Source organism: Paramisgurnus dabryanus, chromosome 1 (genome assembly GCF_030506205.2).
Source record: "Paramisgurnus dabryanus chromosome 1, PD_genome_1.1, whole genome shotgun sequence".
NCBI lineage: Eukaryota > Metazoa > Chordata > Actinopteri > Cypriniformes > Cobitidae > Paramisgurnus > Paramisgurnus dabryanus.
The window spans coordinates 37,522,437-37,545,349 of NC_133337.1; the positions used below are offsets into that span (position 1 = coordinate 37,522,437).

At 37.6% G+C, this 22,913-nt stretch overlaps 1 protein-coding gene across 2 annotated transcripts; it reads right to left on the reverse strand.

Moving 5' to 3' along the window:
• Positions 1-665: 665 nt before the first annotated feature.
• LOC135778082 (retrovirus-related Pol polyprotein from transposon 412) lies at positions 666-6,521 on the reverse strand. Of its 2 annotated transcripts, XM_065288483.2 has the most exons (3): positions 1,401-6,521; positions 1,218-1,286; positions 666-1,006 (listed from the first exon to the last, which is right to left on the reverse strand). In XM_065288483.2, exon 1 carries the CDS (start codon positions 6,519-6,521, stop codon positions 2,910-2,912), a length of 3,612 nt encoding a protein of 1,203 aa, XP_065144555.2. In that variant the 3' UTR covers positions 666-1,006; positions 1,218-1,286; positions 1,401-2,909. The 2 variants fall into 2 exon arrangements, with proteins under 2 accessions (XP_065144555.2, XP_073670949.1); XM_073814848.1 differs by having other exon boundaries at positions 666-1,286.
• Positions 6,522-22,913: the final 16,392 nt, after the last annotated feature.

Below are 22,913 nucleotides of genomic sequence, written 5' to 3' on the forward strand. Positions count from 1 at the left end.
CCTACAGTAACAAAACATTTATTTTGACACTCTGTATATTTATATTTTGAGAGTCAATCTTCTGATTTCTGTTCTGATCTTAAATATTTCAATAAAGAGACTTTTGACCTCTCTGAATTCATTTTTTGTTGTTTATATAAACTGCATTTCCAAGCTTCATGGGTCACATGAAGTAGTTTTGTTAATTGTATTTATGACATAAATCTGAATGTTCAATCTGAGTGTTTCTATTGATTGGTTGTCTAGCCTGCACAATATATTAACTTAAAGGAAAATACTGATACTGTAACATCCTAAAACATTAAGATATTACCCATTTACCAAAGTTCCTACTGGATCAAGGTTTGATCATCAACAAAACAAAAGTTTATCTTATTAATAAAAACATAAATTATTAGTGCTATTGTAGCCCCTATGAGGCTTCTTAGGGATGACTACTCACTGAAATGCAACAATGCACTAGGCCAGATAGATCAGAAGACAACACGGTTCGTAGGAGGCAATGGCACACACACACACGTGTATATAGTTTGAATGTAATTATTTATATGTTATGTTTAGAATTTTAGACTTACTGAAGAAAAGCACATTTAAGTATGACAATATTACAATATAAACAAATTAAAATAAAAGGAATGTAAAAGAAAGCGCACCAACTCTAAAAGTAGAGTAACAATTCGTATAATTTACGAAATAAACTCAAATACCAAGAAACTCCTTGGAGTGTATAGTTCAAAAGGCGCAAAAATCAAGTATATAAGTTCAAATGAGATTTATAATTTCTCTTTCTTCAGTTCCTTAGAATGAATGTTCCAGTGCTTCAATAATCAAACCTTCAATAATCCAGTGAAACAATTTGTAGAAATCGCAACGCAGATATCAACAGAAGAAAAGTAGGTGTCTCATGGTGGCTCGCCATCTCACACTATGCACATTCGAAGTTCCAGATTAATGCAGTCCACAGTAAAGAGATCCAGAATCTGATTTCTCAGATAACAAAACTGGCCTGTGCACAACACACAGGATAAACACTCAATCAATGTATACATCACATGCATCTCTCATTATACATACACTTTAAACTTTTATACATATCTACTTTCATATAATACACACATTTATTCAATATAAACAGAACATTTATCCTTTAACACATGAACATAGTATTAAATCATACATTTTCACATATATACTCAAAATAATCATACAAAACTCACCGATTCCCTCATATAACAAAAATATCTTTTTATCTCCTTCAGATTTTCACCGGATGATGACCAGATGGCCTACATCATAGGATTTCAACACGAAAACAGCACATGGATAACAAAACAAAAGGTAAGTTCTACTAAGATCTGTTACATTTTATTTCTCAACAAAATAATGACAAAATAACTTACAGTTTTATCTCCCAGGTGTATTTTGCAAATAAACCTCTCAAAAATCCAACTTTATCAAAGATTTGAGCAACATGTGGCTCATGCTTCAGTTCTCATGCTCTCTATCTTTCCCCTTTCCAGCAGCTCCTGCCTAGGGCGGAGTCAGCGTGACCTACTTACACGCAACTGGCTGCCCAGTTGTGCAGTGCAGATCAATATCACAAATCAGAACAAGTTTACAACAAAAACTTTTTCTTTAATTTTTTTTCCTTTAGTGCTATATATTTTTCTTTGTTTTTACTTATATTGTAAATAAACCATATTTGATAGAAAACTTTATCTTCATTTTACTACTTAGAAATATCTTTGTTCATTTATCATTTAATAAAATTATTCATTTTATCACTACCTCAGACTACAAATGTTTTTGAGCCTGGGTTACACCCTCCCCCCTTAAAATCTTGCAAGTCCCTTTGCACATCCTTAGTGAGTACATACTCTTGAGATACAGGACAACTCAATTGGGAATGTTCTTGCAAGGACTCTGAAAAAGCATCATTCAGACCTTGAAGAAGGGACTGAACTATTGTAATCAGAGGATTTCCAAATTTAGGGTAAGTTAACACCTTGGGTTTCTCTCTAATTCTGGTAGATCTTCTTAGCTCATTTCCATCTATGATCTCCTCAGGTTCTTGGACTCCTGTACAAGTTTCAGCAACTTTAACATTATTTGATTCCTCTCCAGCTGAGCCAGATCTATCCATGGGTGATTCTCTATGAACACTTGATTCACTTGCCACCGAGGTAGCTGAATGAGTTAGCTGGACTGTGTTCTCTCTTTCAGGTTCGACTTCAAGACTCAGAGGTAAGTTTCCTTCAGGATCTCCAGGTAAGTTTTCTTCAGGATCTCCAGGTAAGTTTTCTTCAGGATCTCCAGGTAAGTTTTCTTCAGGATCTCCAGGTAAGTTTTCTTCAGGATCTCCAGGCAAGTTTTCTTCAGGATCTCCAGGTAAGTTTTCTTCAGGATCTCCAGGTAAGTTTTCTTCAGGCTGAACCTCACCATTTGGGGTTTCATTCTCTGAGCTCGCCTTCAAGAATTTAACAGTATTTCTCTCAGGATGCGTAACTTCAGAAGTATGAAGTGTGTAAGACTCATGTACAACATCTAATTGGGGTTCTAAATAGTAAACCTCCTCATCTGAGTCAGGAATATTTTCAGAATCTTCACAGACTGCTCTACTACGAGTTTTACGCTTTGGAACTGGACTTGGTGACTCATGCTCTTTTACATCAGAAGAGAGGGTTCCGCAAGGAAGTAATAAGTCACGATGTAAAGTCCGAATGGGCCCGGTTTGAAACTCAGGACACACTTTGTACACAGGTAAATCACCATGTTGATCAATCACAACGTAGACCATTTCTTCCCATTTGTCAGCAAGTTTATTCTTTCCTCTCAATCTGACGTTTCTCACGAGAACTCTGTCACCTTTTTCCAATACTGATGCAACAACATGTCTATCATAGCGAGCTTTATTTTTTTCCAGCCATCTTTTTGGAATTTTCGACTGCGATCCGAAAACTTTCCTTGAGGTTTGACTTTAGGTTCTTTACATACTGAGAGTGTGTTACATCCATCTTGCCTTTTATGGGTAATCCAAATGCTAGATCTACTGGAAGCCTAGGTTGTCGCCCAAACATAAGCTCATAAGGGCTAAACCCGGTGGTTTCATTTCTGGTACAGTTGTAAGCGTGTACGAGTGGCTTTACAAACTCTTTCCAGCAACTTTTCTTCTTGGCTTCCAAAGTTCCAAGCATGTTTAGCAAAGTCCTGTTGAATCTTTCAACTGGGTTTCCCCTCGGATGGTATGGGGTTGTCCTTACTTTCCGCACTCCAGCAATATCACACAATTCCTTAATTAGCTGCGACTCAAAATCAGGGCCTTGATCACTGTGAAGGCGTTCTGGATAGCCATAGTAACATATGAACTGCTCCCACAAACACTTCGCAACAGTCTTGGCTTTTTGGTTTGGAGTAGGAATAGCCAGGGCATATTTAGTAAAGTGATCTGTTATTACCAACACATCCTTAGTGTTGCTGCGATCAGGCTCAAGTGTAAGAAAATCCATGCATACTAACTGTAAAGGCCGGTTGGTTGTAATGTTCACTAGTGGTGCAGCCTTTTCAGGTAGGACCTTTCGCCGTATACATCGACCACACGTTCTGATCTTATACTCTATGTCCGAAGCCATTTTGGGCCAATAGAAACGGTTCCGCACCAACTCTAAAGTACGGTCAATTCCCATATGACCAAGGTCATCATGTAGATATTTAAGGACATCGGAATGAAATTCTTCCGGCAGAACCAACTGATATGTTGTCTTATCAGCTACACTTCTCCTTCGATAGAGAACTCCATCATGGAACTCCAAACGTTCCTTTTCTCTGAGAAGGTAAGGTAACCTAGGAAGAGCGTCACGGACAGTTCTTGAAGGAGATTCTCCAGTCTGAATTTGGGTGATAACTTCTCTGATACAGGGATCGGCCAGTTGAGCTCTTTGGATCTCTAAAGAAGATAGATGGGGAATACTTGGTAATCCCCCACAATGGTCTTCTTGTGAGTAATCATCGGGCACTGCAGCCGTCTGCATTGTCAGAGAACTAATGAAGGTAACAGGTAAGTCGTGCACATACTCTGACTGTTGGGTAAGACGACTGTCACATATGGCTCTCACTACTTCACTGCTAATTTTTCTCTCTCCTGCCTCTTCAGTGAGCCGTTCAACAAAGGTAAGTATTTGGTTCTGTTCATTGTGAGAGGCATCATCTACAGAAAGGTTTGTATGAGGTCGGCGAGACAACCCATCAGCGTCAATGTTTTGCCTCCCGCACCTGTACTGCAGCTTAAAGTCATAAGTAGAGAGCGCAGCTAACCACCTATACCCTGCTGCATCAAGCTTGGCAGTGGAAAGAACATAGGTTAGGGGGTTACTATCTGTCACTACTGTGAAGGTGCTGCCATAAAGGAAATCATGGAATTTCTCTGTGACCGCCCATTTTAACGCTAGGAATTCTAATTTATGGGCGGGATACTTGGATTCGCTGGATGAGAGTCCCCGACTTGCATAAGCAACTACCCTCATTTGCCCGTCCTGCTCTTGGTATAAAGCGGCACCTAGCCCTGATGTGCTAGCATCTGTGTGCAGAACATATGGTAATTTTGGGTTAGCGAATGCTAATACGGGAGCAGTAGTGAGTTCCTCAATTATTTGATCAAATGCTCTTTGGCAAGTAGTTGTCCATCTACTGCTAAAAGAATCCTTCGGGTTCCAATACTGTCCACTTTTATTTGGCTTTGTGTCCCGACGAGCAGGGGGGTATCCTGAAGTTAAGTCATTTAGGGGCTTGACTTTTTTCGAGAAATCTTTGACAAAACGGCGGTAATAACCTACAAATCCTAGAAAGGACCGAAGTTCTTTCAGATTCCTAGGAACCGGCCAGGTTTTGACAGCTGCCACTTTGTCTGGATCGGTCTGCACACCTTTGTCGGACACTATATGTCCAAGGTACCTGACTGAGGACTGTGCAAAGATGCATTTCTCTGGAGCAAGTTTTAAGCCATATTCCTTGAGCCTGTTTAAGACCCTGAATAGCCTTTCTTCATGCTCGTCCAAGTCTTTGGAGAACACAATTATATCATCAATAAACACGAGAACTTCACAGAGATTAATGTCTGCCATGCACTTCTCCATGATTCTCTGAAAAGTGCTTGGTGCATTAGTGACCCCTTGTGGCATACGGTTAAATTCGTAGAATCCCAAGGGACACACAAACGCGGTCTTTGCCTTATCCTTCTCCTCGACCTCAATTTGGTAAAATCCAGACTTCAGGTCAAGTACCGAGAACCACTTGGATCCTGTCAAAGCCATAAAGGTATCCTCCAGTTTTGGAAGTGCATAAGCATCTTTTATGGTTCGTTGGTTCAGTTTCCGATAGTCTATACATAATCTGACATCCCCACTTTTCTTTTTCACAACGACAATTGGTGAGGAATAAGGGGACACAGATTCTCGTATGACTCCTGCATCGAGCAACTCCTGTAGATGTTTCTTTACAGCTTCCATATCCTCTGGATGTATAGGCCTGGCCCGATGTTTAAAAGGGGTCTCGTCCGTAAGGTTGATTTTGTGTTTAACTTTGTCAGTGCACCCGAAATCTTGAGAATGTAAAGAAAAGACTTCTGGCATTTCCCTTAACCGACTGGTAAGCCTGTCTTTCCATTCTGGCGGAATGGACGAATCTCCAAAATTGAATTCAAGAGAAGACTTCAGAGTGGGTTCTGTATCAACTTCACTGGCTGACTGTTTACTAGGATTCACAGACTGAACAGCCTTTAGTTCAGCCACAATACATCTGGAAGGAATGGTGATGTCATGAGCGGTGGGATTGGAAATCACCACAGGTAAGTAACAAGGGTTAAACTCCCCAAGGGTAGCTATGCATGTCTTTACAATCAAGCCACCAGGTAAGGAAGAAAAGGTTGGGTGTTCAACAACTACCCATTTGTCAGGGTACACTCTTTGAACAGATGCTGTTCCGCAAAGAACTGCGCTTTGACCAGCTGGAATTACTTGGGGTTGCTTCTCAGGTAAACGCACCAGCCCGACATTGCCTTCCACAGCCTGGTTTTGGCGCAACTCCAAGATTTTAAGAACTTGCTTGTACCCAAAAGAGGGTGAAAAGTAAAGAGGTTTTTGATGTGAAAAGTCCTTATATAGCTCATCCAAGGTATTTGTGCCAATCAATACAGATGGCTGAAAGGCAGATGGAAGATCAGGGATAACAAGAGCTAAGGTAGGTACGTCCATGTTGACTCCAACAAATTCTTTAGGAAAGGTGATGGTAAGTTCGACGTAACCGAGGTAGGGGACATTTTGACCGTTGGCACTCTCAACCTCAAGTAAATTACCTAAAGAATGAATTTGTTGGTCACTTAGGTTTTTATTGTAGAAAGACTGCGTGATGGTGGTAACTTGTGAACCAGTATCGAGCAAACAGTCACACGTTACTCCTGCTATGTTCACTTGGGTGGTGCATCTGGCTCCAATTAATCCTCTGGGTAACATTGGTTGTCGTAAATTCATCTGTGCTCGTGCTATCAACACATTTTGGGGTTTGGGACACTTTGATTTGGTTCCAGTTCCTGTTTGTCCCGCAGCAGGAACTGGTTTTAGTTTGACTGCGGCTTAAGGTTGCCATACTGCAAATCCCATTCCCTTTGACGCTTTTTGAGTTGTTCTCTTTTTTCTGCTACTAACATGGGATTAGGATCATTTGAGCAGGAGCTGGCAATATGCCCCTCCTCTCCACACCTAAAGCAGTAACCTGGCTTAGGTCTAGCTGGCTGTGATTTGTCTGAAATTTTGTCTTTTCTCTTAGAACTACACGTGTCTTGACTACTCTCAGGTTTGACAGCACTTATCTTTGGGTTTTGCTTCTCTTTGGACTGTTTTGAAGTTAGCACTGCGAGCTGCTTTTGGAGCTGTGTTATTTGGCTTGCTAACTGAGCAGTAACGGAATGTAACTGGGTCACATCATCACTAATGGCTGTTTGAGAATTTACTACAACACGTGTCTTAGGATTACCTAAGTGTTGTTTCATCCGTACATTTTTTGAAGCTTGTTTGCTCTCCTCAGTACGTAACATTGTCATCAGCTCAGCAAAGGATGGAGGTGAGTTCTTTTTCTGCTCTAATTGCAACTCTAGAAGCAAAGGGCTTTCCCAACATCCCCTGCAAAACTGTTTAAGCAGATGTTTGTCGACCTCTGAACTAAGTACTCCACCACGTCGCATGGTGGTCTGCAATGCCACATGCAGTCGTTGTAGGTAGGCAGATGGCTTTTCACCTGGGTTCTGGAATGTATTTAGAAATTTGGCGAATAATTCATCACCATCCTCAATGGGAGCAAAAGCAGAGTCAAGTAGCTGAATGTAAGCTGAAGGCGTTGCTGTGGGACTAAGAGATTTCACAATGTCTGCTGCTGGTGACAAAAGACTTTCACAGATTCTACGAACTCTGTGGAAATCAGATACTGTTGGGTCTTGACAGAGAAGTTCAGCACTGGTGCGCCAAGTTTCATAATCAGCCTCATTGGGTGGGTGGGGAACTCGCCCAGAGAAAGCACGGAGCCGCAATGGTGAATTCCCAGACATTGCAAAGTCACTTGTGCGTACAAGGTGCTCCACTACAACTTTTTGCACTGCAGGTGGGTTTAAGTCACTTACAGTGAACGATGGGGACCTTGGGCTTGCGGCTGCAGATGCTGGTGGAACAGTATGATGTTGTGCAGCATTGTTTGGCGCTTGAGACTGCTTAAAGGTGAACTCAGTCTGGGGCGGATCTGTTGAATGAACAGGTAATGACTCGTCAGCTCCTACAACGGTAGGTTCAAGACATGGCTTTTGGATAATTGTCTCCTGAATATGATCTAGCATGCCCTTCAGAACATCCTCAAAGCTTTCCCCACTACGACTCGCTAATTCTTTCAGATCATTGAGATAACTTTGGGTTGTGGTTTTTCCCAGCTTCTGAATATAAGTGTCTGATAGAGCTGTTACATGAAAAGAGATGTCAGGATTATCTTCTGCTTGCTGAACATAGGGAAGCATTTCCTGGAGGTTTTGGACTGCTAGTCCAGAGGTGAATTCAACTATTAAAGACTTCTTTGACTCTAAGCTAGGATCAATCACTGGGATGGATCTAATAATTGACCCATACTGCGCCAGGAAGTCTAATATTTCTTCATCCACTTCAGTATCAGTTATGCCGCTAATTAAAACAGCATTTGGAACTTTCACGCCCTCTTTCTCTACAACCTCCATTTGTTTTTTTTGTTTTTTCACTACTTCTACAACTGTTTTCAAAATGGCTAACTCCCTCACTAAAAAAAATGGGAACTTTAAATGATCATTAGTAAGTGTGTGTGTGTGTTTTCCTTTGCCTCCTGGCTGGCTCGCCACGAATATGTAGCCCCTATGAGGCTTCTTAGGGATGACTACTCACTGAAATGCAACAATGCACTAGGCCAGATAGATCAGAAGACAACACGGTTCGTAGGAGGCAATGGCACACACACACACGTGTATATAGTTTGAATGTAATTATTTATATGTTATGTTTAGAATTTTAGACTTACTGAAGAAAAGCACATTTAAGTATGACAATATTACAATATAAACAAATTAAAATAAAAGGAATGTAAAAGAAAGCGCACCAACTCTAAAAGTAGAGTAACAATTCGTATAATTTACGAAATAAACTCAAATACCAAGAAACTCCTTGGAGTGTATAGTTCAAAAGGCGCAAAAATCAAGTATATAAGTTCAAATGAGATTTATAATTTCTCTTTCTTCAGTTCCTTAGAATGAATGTTCCAGTGCTTCAATAATCAAACCTTCAATAATCCAGTGAAACAATTTGTAGAAATCGCAACGCAGATATCAACAGAAGAAAAGTAGGTGTCTCATGGTGGCTCGCCATCTCACACTATGCACATTCGAAGTTCCAGATTAATGCAGTCCACAGTAAAGAGATCCAGAATCTGATTTCTCAGATAACAAAACTGGCCTGTGCACAACACACAGGATAAACACTCAATCAATGTATACATCACATGCATCTCTCATTATACATACACTTTAAACTTTTATACATATCTACTTTCATATAATACACACATTTATTCAATATAAACAGAACATTTATCCTTTAACACATGAACATAGTATTAAATCATACATTTTCACATATATACTCAAAATAATCATACAAAACTCACCGATTCCCTCATATAACAAAAATATCTTTTTATCTCCTTCAGATTTTCACCGGATGATGACCAGATGGCCTACATCATAGGATTTCAACACGAAAACAGCACATGGATAACAAAACAAAAGGTAAGTTCTACTAAGATCTGTTACATTTTATTTCTCAACAAAATAATGACAAAATAACTTACAGTTTTATCTCCCAGGTGTATTTTGCAAATAAACCTCTCAAAAATCCAACTTTATCAAAGATTTGAGCAACATGTGGCTCATGCTTCAGTTCTCATGCTCTCTATCTTTCCCCTTTCCAGCAGCTCCTGCCTAGGGCGGAGTCAGCGTGACCTACTTACACGCAACTGGCTGCCCAGTTGTGCAGTGCAGATCAATATCACAAATCAGAACAAGTTTACAACAAAAACTTTTTCTTTAATTTTTTTTCCTTTAGTGCTATATATTTTTCTTTGTTTTTACTTATATTGTAAATAAACCATATTTGATAGAAAACTTTATCTTCATTTTACTACTTAGAAATATCTTTGTTCATTTATCATTTAATAAAATTATTCATTTTATCACTACCTCAGACTACAAATGTTTTTGAGCCTGGGTTACACCATTATTATTTTTTTAAGTTTCAACATCCTCTTTATGTATCCTTATCACAACCTTCTTTGAATTTTCTTTCTCTTTCATTGTGGACTTCTGTGGGCATGATCAAACAGATATTATGTTGATTATGAACACCATTGTTTTAAAAGTGTAAATGAAAAGAACATTATAGGACAAAGCACAGTTTTACTTAGTCTTAAATCATCAGCAGGTGCCTCAGTACTGTCTGCTTTTAGGAAAGATATTACACTGGTTACACGATTTTTCTTATTTCTGGTAAGTCTTAAAAATCTTATTTTGTTGCTTGCAAACAAAACTGTTGGATGCTTGCAATGATGTAATAAATATGAATTTAGTGTATACATTTTGTAGGTTATATTCTTGTTTTATTAAGTTCATTGTTTATTTTTGTGTGTGTGTGTTTTTTCCAAAAGACTGACCTTCGTTTAACAACAAAATGAAAACAACAAAGAAAATCATTCTTTTCAGTTTTTTGTTCCAAGGTTTGTTTTTCTTCTGTCCTTTAATCAAATATTTTTTTCTACATTAATTTACATAAATAACACTGTGAAACTATCATGCTACTTCTGTTGAATGTTCTTTAATCCAAAGCAACTGAAGTTACTTAAAAAAATTCATAAGCAATTTTGCCAAAAAAAGTCTTGCCTCATTCCCTTTTATGCCGCTAGTGACTTTTTGAGAATATCTCTGCGTGATTGTGTTTTGAAGCATGTGAAAGCAGTCCAATGAAGTAAACAAAAGTTACAATGTTATAACATTTATCTTCAAGTATGAAGCAAGTCACTGACAGGATGCAGGGAGTATGGCAGGGAGAAGCAGAATCTCGTTTATTTCTCAGGGAACCAGGGTTACAGTTGTATCCCAAGATGATCCTGTTTGATGGACCTCTTTGCTGTAGTGATGGTTTGGGAATGATATACCCGAATCACAAGACTTCCAAATCCCTGTCTAATGTGTGAGGGCAAAAAGAACACATGAACCTAGGGTAGAAGACTATGCTTACTACACTAAGGGGTGAAAAATTTCCACTTATAGTCATACAGCTTTTGCATGAGGGAGCTTTGGGTAGTAGGATAGTATCTACTACATAAACAAAAATACCTGACTCCGGGACCCATAGTTTCCATAGTTCCGGGAATGGGGGAAGGAAACAACCCGCCGCCTGGGATTAAAGATCCTTTTTGACAGGACTCTCCAAAGGAGAGCCATCAAGAAGAGAATCTTATTCCTGAACTCAAGCTGGCCTAAACAAAGTTACTAGCAACAAGCTGAGCCTCTTTGTGAACTCTCCAGAACTGGGAGCAGCAGAATTTGGGGAAAAGCATAAAAAAACATGTCTGCATCCACCCCCAGACTGGACAGTGCGCCTTTGTACCATGATATTGTCTGAGAGAGGGCAATCGGCTCTGGGCCCACAGAAGGACACATTGGGCAAACTTGAAAAGGCATTGCAAGCACAGGCCATTACCGGTGATTCACATAGGTCGGAAACCCCTGGCATATTGTCAGTGCGAACAATCACATGATGACACCTGAAGTCAAGAAGGAAATACCTTACGGCTAAACAAAATGCTTGCAACTCAAAACGATTTATGCGTTATACACAGAGATTGTCCTACCAATGATTTTAAACCATTTGGCCTTCCATAAACGCTCCCCAACCCATTTGAGATGCATCCAGTCCAATTTATAGTCGTGCGTAAGGTCTACGCCGTAGGTTATCCGTAGCCTCTTCGTAGCCTGACGTGCACCTCAATCTACATGTTGTTTATTTTGCTTGTTATATAAATAAACTACTCTTAGGACTTTGTTGTAATTGATTCTTAGTGGAGTTTACCAGAAGTTACGTGTAGGGTGACCATACGTGCCATTCTTCCCGGACGCATCCCGTCCAGGATTTCAGTGCGTCTTCCGGAAGTCGTATTTGTTGACCGCCTACGCCATTCAGTTAAAAACATAAGATATACAATCGTAGTTTCATTCTTACCTTAAAATGTAACGGTTGCTTTTCTGTAATAATAATAATAATAATCCTCTATGACGTATGCGGTCCACAAATACGACTTCCGGAAGACGAACCCAAAATCCTGAACGTATGTGTCCGGGAAGAATGGCACGTATGGTTACCCTAGTTACGTGTGTTCCACGAAAGGTGTTTGTTTATGTTGTTACTGCTGAAATCGTCTATGAAAACCGACATGTATCCCACGTCGTAGGACATATGCACAACTATGAGACCTTAAGACCTTGGGTTCCCAACTTGGGGCCTTGAAAGATTAACAAATTATTTTTCTATGTAGCCAGAGCACGAAGACATGCCCGTTACTTTAACCATATGTAAAGGGCTGCCCTTTAATAAATAATCTTTGAGTTTGAGCCACCACAGAATGGGTCTCATTTGCAGCAAACACTTTACAGCCCGATTCAACATAAGTCTAGAATCCCCACATCTCTTTTAAGCAAAATAAAATATCTGCTGTAAAACCCTGACATTATGTAGTGAAGTGGAACACACTGTATAGACCCTTTAAACAGGAGGGTTTGTTTTTTGTTTTCGAGCACTAGAGCCTGGGTTAGACCCATTAGGTTCGGTAAACTTAGAGAAATCAGGTCCTACCCACTAAAAAACCCCGGAACACGTAGCCCTCATGGACGTCCCTGAGCAGGTTGGCTTGGTACACTTGCAAGATCAACATAGTATGTAAGCAAGTGCGAGCCTGACCTGGTGAAACACATGCTTTCCCACCAAAACTAAAATGGTTGTGCATGGCTTGGTATGGAGCGTCGGAGCCTTCAGGGCCGATGTTGCAGGAGGAGACAGATAGTTGGCTAAGTATCTGTTCAGCGGAAGGGAAGGAGGAACACACTGTTTAAACATAGCAGTGCACACACTTTACAAAACACCACTGACTGACAGAACATGGTAAAGGCAGAGAAGCTATGCTCTTTTATGCTTCCTGGTTCACACGTCATACCGTTAGTTTACACCACCAAAATAATTATAATTATGGACGCAATCATGCAGAGGTTCCCCCAAAACGTCATTACAGTATAACGGCATAGTATTAGTTTCCTCGATATTGAACTGGTGTTTTCTAAAGATCTGGATCATGTTTGTATTGTAGGTGTTTGGTGTGGAGATTGGAGCATCAGTCTGCCAGAGAAGATTGAAGCTCTGAGAGGATCCTGTGTGACCATAAACTGCACATTTACTATTAATGACACATATGATGATAATCTCACTGACATTACTGCAGGATTGTGGTATAAAGATGTGATTAATGCAAATAATATATTGTTTAACTCAAGCAGTCCTGAAAATGGCATAAATGGGAATTTAACAGGGAAATTGAAAAACAAGGACTGTACCACCATTTTCTATAAAGTTACTTCAATTCACAAAGGCAAATTTTTCTTCAGGATTGAGGGTAATGGTGGACTGAAATATACCTATAAACAAAAATCTGTCTCAATAGATGTGATTGGTGAGTGCCTTCAAAAATAATAGTAAATCAAGTACATTACACAAATTTTTTTTGTCATTATTATTTAAAGTTACAGTTTATAAAAGAGATTTGAATTTGGTTGAATAATTAACGTATTTACTTTATGCCAAAGATGTTTCTGATCAATATAAGTTTACACAAAGAGGGAAACTTATTTTCATATTTGTGTACAGTTCATTCTTTAAAAAGCTGAACTTAACCTTTATGTACTGTAACACAAAAATATTTTCAACTCAACAACAAAGGTTAACCTGTTTGCCCAGTTTTATTATGATGACATTTTTACTTTACTTTTTTAATTTACTTTTTACTTTGACATTTTTGCATTTCTACATGCTGTAGACATAATATTTTATTGCACATATGGTGTATATATAACAAATATCTGTGTACATTTCAGACTCTCCCCCAAATCCCACAGTGCAGATGTTTAAGGATCAGATGGAGGTTGAGGTTCAGGAGGAGGTGTTAGAGGGGAGCTCTATGTGTCTGCGCTGCTCTGCTAAGACTCTCTGCTCCTCTTCTCCACCAACTCTCACATGGAGCTCCACTGACAGACTCCACCTCAATGAGAGCAGCAGACTACAGCTGGATCAACAGAAACAAACTGAGATCATCTCTGATCTGAACTTCACTGCTACTCACCTTCAACATGGAGTCACTTTAATCTGCACTATAACCTACCAGCTACAGCAGAGGATCACAACAGCACAGAACAACATCACACTACGTGTTCAGTGTAAGAGGAAATCAGTTTGAATATATTGACCATATGATTGTTAATTATAGTCGGCTATACAAAATACTGCCCTGAATTGTTTTTTCCCTCAGATGCTCCTAAAACCATCTCAGTGTCTGTGTTTCCATCTAACTCTGTCCTGGAGGGCAGTTCAGTGACTTTGATCTGCAGAAGTGATGCAAATCCAGCAGTTCTCACCTGGTACAGAGAGAATGAAGGACAGCTGGAGAAGCTGCAGACTGGATCTAATCTCACCTTCAATGTTACTGATCGTACACAAACAGGACTCTACTACTGTCAAACCAAAAACCAACATGGTACCCAAAACACATCAGTACTGCTGGACATTCAGTGTGAGTATTAACTGTATTACCAGTATAGTTCCTATAAATAAATTATGCAACTATTTGTATTGTACTGTTGTACACTTTCAAAGCAATGCTATGACTTAATTTTTCCTTCAGATGCTCCTAAAAACACATCAGTGTCTGTGTTTCCCTCTAAACCTGTACTGGAGGGCAGTTCAGTGACTTTGATCTGCAGCAGTGATCGAAATCCAGCAGTGTTCAACTACACCTGGTACAGAGAGAATGGAGGACAGCTGGAGGAGCTGCAGACTGGATATAATCTCACCTTCAATGTGACTGATCGTACACACACAGGACGCTACTACTGTCAAACCAGAAACCGACATGGCACTCAAAACACATCAGTGTTGCTCGACATTCAGTGTGAGTATTAACTGTCTTACATGTAGTTCCTATAGATACACTGTAAAAAATGCTTGTGAAATCTACAGTAATTAACTGTGTTCATGCACAGCAAATAACTGTAATAAAGTTCACAGTGGATTACAGTGCATTCAGTGTGAAATCACAGTAGTGTTTTTAAACTGTAAAAATCACAGTAAAAAGTTATGTGCTGTAGAAAACCACAGTAAATAAAATATCCTGCAAAGATTCACAGTAACCAGCAATGTACTGTAGATACTCACAGTAACCAACATTGTACTGTAGAGACTCACAGTAGGGGTGAGCAGGGGCGAAAGTACAATTTTTCAGAAAAACTTAATTTTAAAAGATAAAGTTTTAGACAGATATATTTTTGCTGTGATCAGTAACTCAAGTGTGGACTATGAATTCCAGGTGAAATTTTGGAAACAAAATGGCCTTAGACTCTGTCAACAGGGACGAAAGTAACAGATAGGTGGCTCAAAAGCAGAACAGAACAAGATAGATTTTTGTGTTACACTTGTTTTTAGTAAATAAACATGACTATGATCTTGTTTATATGTATTTTCGGTTAAATTTTGGTTTCATCAAATGTTTCTAAAGCAACCTGACAGTACAAACTTGAATTGTTGAAAAAAAAAACATTTTTAACAGTTTGAACACAATAAAATTAAATCAAATAAAAAAATATACATTTTCAACATAATGCAATTGGCAGTAGGAGAAGAGTAACAAGTGTTACTTTCATCCCGACAGGAACTCCTGACATTTAAACCCGATTGAGTTTTATTTTTAAAAACTCTGAGAAATCAAACTTCATGATGTGTTACAGCACATTTTACAGTAAATGTATTTAAGTCCAGTCAACAACAATTTTTGTTAGCAACATGCTGATGTCTAATCTTATTCAGGATACTCAAAATAAACTGAAGAGAATTATTTCTATATTATTTATTTATATTTATTATATTATATTTGAGTATTATGCTAGTAATGACAAATTAGATTTATTTTCTATTTCTTTAAAGGAGAAAGTCACTATGATTATTGTTTTGTCTACAATATGGTACACACAACATTCCATTAAATATGCTACCACACTGAAATAAATTGTAGGTTACACTTAATACTTATACAACTATAAATAAGTTTTCAACTATGTGAACCAACTTTCACTAATTTGCAACTATATCTCAACTAACTGTCTAACTGTCCTTAGAGTATTAGTAGATTGTTAGGGTTAGGGAAGAGGTTAGGGTTAGTGGAATAAGTTGACATGCACCTGCAAAGATACTTATCACAATATCATCACAATAAAGTGTGAATAGATATTAAGCAGACAGTCTACTAATACGGTAAAGATTGGTAGGATAAATAGTTGCAAAGTTACTTATAATTAGTAAAATGTCTAAAGTGGACTATCGAAAAAAAAGTGTTACCAAATTGTATTGGCTGACTCGTCATGTTGCTTTGAGTATAATTGGTTAATATGACTGTCATTCAGTAAACTGGCCAATGACTGCTGTGTGAGCACTGGTTTAGTTTGAACAAACTAAGGGTGCATCCCAATTCAGGGTCTGGATCCTTTTAAGGCCGCGGACTTTGAAGGCAAGGCTTAATATTTGAAGGCAGCAGCCTCTAAACGCCACGGAGTGAAATGAAATGAGACGGTCTAGCCTACGGGGGCATCACTTGCTTTTCCCGCCCACTACGCTTGTCACTGGGACACAAAAGCTGAGACCTATCAGACTTTTAAAAATAAATATGGTGGCAGATTTTTTTATTTTACTTTAGAAAATATTCAAACAAATTAGCGTCGCACACCTGAAGTCAATAGATGGGTGCGTAGGATAAGACGACAAAAAGTCTCAAAATATACAAAGAACAATTCCCGCACACTATCTGCTTGCTGAAAAAATGTATTTAAAGAAAGTTGCGTTGCAACGTTTCGATCAACTGATCTTCATCAGGCAACATGAAGAGCAACATAATCTTCATCAGTTGCCTGATGAAGATCAGTTGATCGAAACGTTGCAACGCAACTTTCATTAAATACATTTTTTCAGCAAGCAGATAGTGTGCGGGAATTGTTCTTTGTATACTTTAGAAAATATAACACATTGATGCAGATTAAACTATCCAACAGTATGTAAAATTCACCAACCTTAGAAATATACAAAAGCAAAATGCAACACACAACATTGCAGCAATAATATTAATTTACATCACTAAAACATCATTTATAATAGTAAAACAGACACAAGGACCTTTAATTAGCAAAATATACAATTTTATTTAACTACAGTTTGAATGTTTATTTCAAAATACCCAGACTTCATATTAAATTTTGGGATAGCCAAGGCTGTGAAGGATACATCTATGGATCCTCGGTAGGGCTGTAACGATTTATCGTGCAAATGCGCGTTTTCTCAATTAATGAATTTGCATGAATTACGGTGAAATGCCGCCACATCCAAAAGCCAGGGGGCGCTCTCGTGTCGAAACTAACTTTGTGCCACAGAAGAAGTAGGCTAGCATTGCAAACGCTGTTCCAGGAAATGTCTACAAGAATATTTATATTGCTGTTCTTCAAATAGTTTCAGGTATTTTCATGATAATAAAGAATATTTTGAATGATTTTGTTTTATTTTGAATGATTATGATTTTTGATGCATAATCAGGCAGGTCTTTATAATGGGACAAGCTATAGCGTTACAGCCCTAACTCGGAATCAGTGGGGAAAAGGCCACAGTAAGAGGCTTTTATATGAATGAGCCTTCGAATTGTGACAGCCCGGTGATGTCATTTGCCTTCAGATACGGCCTTGGAAGGCCACAGCCCCTGAATTGGGATGCACCCAGTATGTCAGTTTAAAGGGCGATTTATAGTCGTGCATAGGTCCGTAGCCTGTGCATAGGTCTGCGTAGCCTGACGCGCGCCTCACAAAATTTTTAACAGCGCATCAGATCTACTGACGCGCGTCTACAGCGCGCCAGATTGGTCCACCAGAACCCCTCCCGTCAGGTAAAAAAAACTGTGTCATAGGTATTTCCGTTTGTGACGGTGAAAACAAAAATGAGCCAAGTTGAGGAGTGATTTAACTCAAATTGCATCAAAAGTCGATGTTTATTTACTTCCATCATTACTGGTCTTCTCAAATTATACACAACAAGTTGCTGTTTCTTCTTCGTTTGTGGGTTAACTTGCTTAGCTTCTTCTTCTGTGACTTCTTTTGCTGCTAAAATATTTAATTTTAGAGAAAATACACATGGTAGGCTAATAGATACTTTAAACAGTATTACACTGAAATCATCTTGGCCATATGCTGGTGAGACATGAAAACACATAAGCCATCTGAATGGAGAGCAGTCCTATTAGAGTTTTACCAGTGGCTAAACCTGCACACAGGAAATAAAATTGCACAGTTTCATCAAAGTGAAGTGTGTATAAATAACTTAATAAATAACTTTGTTCACATATATGATACATAATCTATTGGAAAAGGTCCATTGTTTGGAGTCATGTTTTGGTGATTCACTTAAACATCTGATAACTAGTCCACTCAAAGCTGATATTATTTCGTACTTAAATGTCAATACAGGCACGTTTAATGTAAATTAAACAATAATGTGTTTAAGCATGTTGAATAGAATTAAACATAAATTCTAACTTTTAGTAAATCTTGTAAATATGTTTATTCATACTGTAGGATCCAGTAGATTACTAGCAATTTAAATGAAAATAGCTTTTCAATCTCTTAACATTGTCTGTTGTGGTATGGTTTCACTGACCTTTTTGGGCATATTTTAATGTTACTTATACACTGTAAAATTAGGATTCTGAATTTAGAATCATTTTTTGAATCAATGGTTGTGTTGTGCACTAGAACTATTTATTTTGGAGTGAAAATATTGTAGACATAAATTTGTTTTGCATTTTAGTTATTATACTTCACAGTAATATTGTGTTTAATAAAAATTGGAGGAAACTTTAACAGTTTACTTGAAGTGTACTTTTGATTTATAATTAATGATTTTGTTTTATTTACAGATTGTACTGAATTATATTTAGATATTTTTAGATTGTAACAAAAGTTTAAGATGTTTTAAGATACATTTCTTGGGAATTCATACTTTTTCATCCAAATTAAAATGTTATTTTACAAATGTTAGCATGCATTTATTGAATGTATTTGACTGTAAAAAAAATTTTTTAATTTAGTACATATCTGTGAAATAGTAGCATTTTCCCTCAAATCAGAAAACTTATTGTATTGTTTTGTAATTAAGCATATTTAAATTAGATAATTAACGTTGTGACATGATCACACAAGATACATGTTTTACCACTCATTATATTGTGACTTATGTATATTTGAGTTTAAATAAGTTTTACGTGTTTTCTTAGCCATTTTATCCTTTTGCTATTTTATGTGTGTATGTCTTTTATTTTGCTTCGTCTGCCTGTCATGTGAGGGGTCACATGACATGGAACTTTGTATAAAAGGAAGGAGCAGGAGCACATGGTTAGCTGACGCTATAGCTAAAACAAGCGGTTGCTGGGTTGTGGAGTTTGTGTATTTGGGCTTACCTGTCCAGTTACGTTTTATGGACTTTGGATATCACTTTCTTGGATTTTATATACACAGTGGAAACTTTGCACATTTGGACTTTTAACACGCTTGGACTTTTATATTGTTTTAGATTTGTTTTTTGTATTTCCTTCTTTTAACAGTCTTGAGTTTTTAAATAATTGTAACTCAACCTTTAAGGCTGGCCGTTACAACTTTATTTTAACATTGATGAATGTTTACAGAAAATAACTAACCAATCAAATGCTGTAGGGAAAACCACAATGAACTATATATTAAAAACATATAATCTCTGCTTAGTTACTTGTCAATGACTGCCAGTAAATTACTGTGGAAAAAAATCACAGTAGTTACCTGGCAGCCATTGACAATAGTAATTTACTGTAGAAAAGAAATCACAGTAGTTAACTGGCAGCCATTGACAAGTAACTTACTGTGGAAAAGAAATCACAGTATTTAACTGGCAGCCATTGACAAGTAACTTACTGTACGGAAAAATCACAGTAGTTAACTGGCAGCAATTGACAAGTAACTTACTGTACGGAAAAATCACAGTAGTTAACTGGCAGCAATTGACAAGTAACTTACTGTGCTTTTTCTAAAGTAAGTTACTTGTCAATTGCTGCCAGTTAATTACTGTGAATTTCACAATATGTTTTTTACAGTGTAAATTATGCAACTAATGTTGCACACTTTCAAAGTGGAGTGCAATCTGGTTTCATAGTAAAATTAAAATAAATCTTAAAACCTTAAAACTTCATAAAAAGTTACTATAAATTACTTTTTATTTTGAATGTACTCTTTTTAGTTGCTGTTGTACTTATAGGTTTAGTTGAACAACTATAGCAGATAGATTTTAATTTAAATGTTTTAGTTCTACATTCTTTCAGACTGCGCAAATGCTTTTGGATGACAGTTTGGTCACACCTACAGTGGCCGACAGGGGCCACTGCACTGCAATAAAAGAAAACACATGCAAATAGAAAAAACACCAGCAAATTAAGAAAACATTTTCATCAAGTTGACAACACATGCGCTGCAGATACTCGCAACACAAACAAACACAGAAACGCTCTGCAAATTCTCACAACACGAACGAATACAGAAATACGCAAGCAGAAGAAGAGACAACAGAAGTGTTTCTGGGGGATTGCAAAGAGTGCACAGGAAATGTTTTGCCGTTTCTCAACCCGAAGGCTTTAGGCATTATATTTGAAAGTTATAAGCCTATAACAACAATTTACGATTAACATAAAATTAGGGATGCACCGATACCACTTTTTTGGAATACGAGTACAAGTACGAGTACTTGCATTTCAGTACTTGCCAATACCGATACCGAGTACTTAATAAAAAAACATGATTTAAATTTACAGGTAACAGCTTTAGTCATATAATTTAACAAAAAAACAAAGGACTAGTTTTCCAGTTTGTTGTAAACTCTGCCTCTTTGGACAACACAAGAGGCATTAACCCCTTACACGCCGCTCAAACATAGACATTTCTCAGACCGTGGTATCGATTCCAGGTATCAGGGGACTTTTAACGAGTACAAGTACTTTAGAAAATGTGGTATCGAGGCCGATACCCGATACCAGTATCGGTATCGGTGCATCCCTACTAAAAATAATAATCAACTCTATCATTTATAATCGGTAATATTCTGAATTAAGTGTTGATGACTTATGCAGCCTACACATGCAACCTCTTGAATTGAGAAAACAGGATTTGTGCATTCCTACCAGGACCTACCACACATACAATAATGACAAACCATGGTTCACATTAAAACTCAAACAGCTATAGAGGACGCTTATAGAGGTGGAAATAGTGTTTTTTTTCCAGAAGTTTAGAAAAGCCACAAAAGCCTTTTGAGGACATAAGCAGGATAATTTAAACTGTACCTATTATTGATCTTAAGGAAATTCTCATATTTTAGTAGCAGCCAATTTATCTCAAAGCAACCTCTCAAACTTTCTTTTTCAGATCCACCTAAAATATCTCTCTCCTCCGGCTTTACTTGTGGCGATTTAACTGTGTGTTTGTGTGAGGCTCATGGGAATCCCTCTCCTAAAGTGGAGTGGCGTCTATCTGGACGTCCTGTCAGTAACTCTACAAACACATTCATCAGTGAGGAGCGATTGAACAGCACAGACTTGAGGAGCTTCATTTCTCTCCATCAGTCACTTACACACACAGACACTCTGCAGTGTGTCACCACCAACACTCACGGCAAGGCCAGTGAAAAGATTCAACTGGTTTCCAGTCCTCGGGAGACAAGTAAGTTCTCTGTACTATATAAACATGTACTGTAACTGTAATTATTTATTTTAGAAAAATATATTCAGAGGCACATGAATCATTATAAATCTGATAAAACTAAAGACTCTTAGGAGATATGAAGGATGTAATACTACTCTATAGTTACTTAAGATTAACATCTGACATGCAGAAACAGCGTGTGTTATGGAAGCTTTATTAAAATTATAAACTGCTTCAGAACAGATTCGGCCCTAGTCTGCCCACCTCTGCTCTAAATGGTGAGCACATGACACATGTGAAATAACAATAAAGACACTTAAAAAAAACTCCAAGTGAAGAGAACATAAAGAGGCCTGCCTTACATTTGAGTATTAACTGTAAAGGATCTTGAAATAATCTTCTCTTTAAAAAACATATAAATGTTGTCCTTAGTCCAAACTGAATGTTTAAAAAACATCTTGTTCTATAATAAATTGCTGGATTTATGAAACCCGAACACATTAGCATACTGTAATAAATTTGCATATTGTAGTTGGAAGGACAATCAATCATGGAAAGTCCATCAGAGCCTGCAGGATGAAGATACAAACGAGAACCAAGTGTTAATAATAATAGTAATAATAGTTGTACTGTAAGTGTATACAGTGCTAAGAAATTAATCAACATCAATGCTATGTGTTATCATAAATTGTGAAAGCAGATTAGATAGCTATGTGAGCAGGGAAAAAATCAGTGCTAAAAAAGAATAATATTTATGATTATAAGGAGAACAAGTAAAAGCATTTAATTTAGCAAGGCTAGTAATGCAGTAGACTGACTTTGGCACAGTGTACAGTACAAACTCTTTGTTTTCTCTTTGTTTTGTGACTTATTTTTCTGTTCATGTTCATTGTGTGCCTTTAGATTGTCAATGGATTATAATTCCACTCTTGATATTAATACTCATTCTTCTACTGTTTGTTGCAACTGTTGGATTTGGGCTCTACAAAATTAGACAGTAAGTTATTTAATTAATTAAGATATGTTGGTTGTATGGTTTTGTACTAACTATTCATCTTTTTTCCAGACTAACCATGATGTTGAAGGTGAGTATTACAATTTACAATGTGTTTTAATTTATTAGATGATGATGATGATGATGATGTTTCATGGTGCTTTTTTTATCAGGTTCACAATGATGCTTCTCTTCAACTCTCTGCCAAAGACCCTTATTATGAAAATGTGAATTTTAAGTAAGATGACACAA

Excerpts from the sequence above, each read along its gene's own strand:
- LOC135778082 (XM_065288483.2), bottom strand. The coding sequence starts at position 6,521 with ATGAATTTACGACAACCAATGTTACCCAGAGGATTAATTGGAGCCAGA.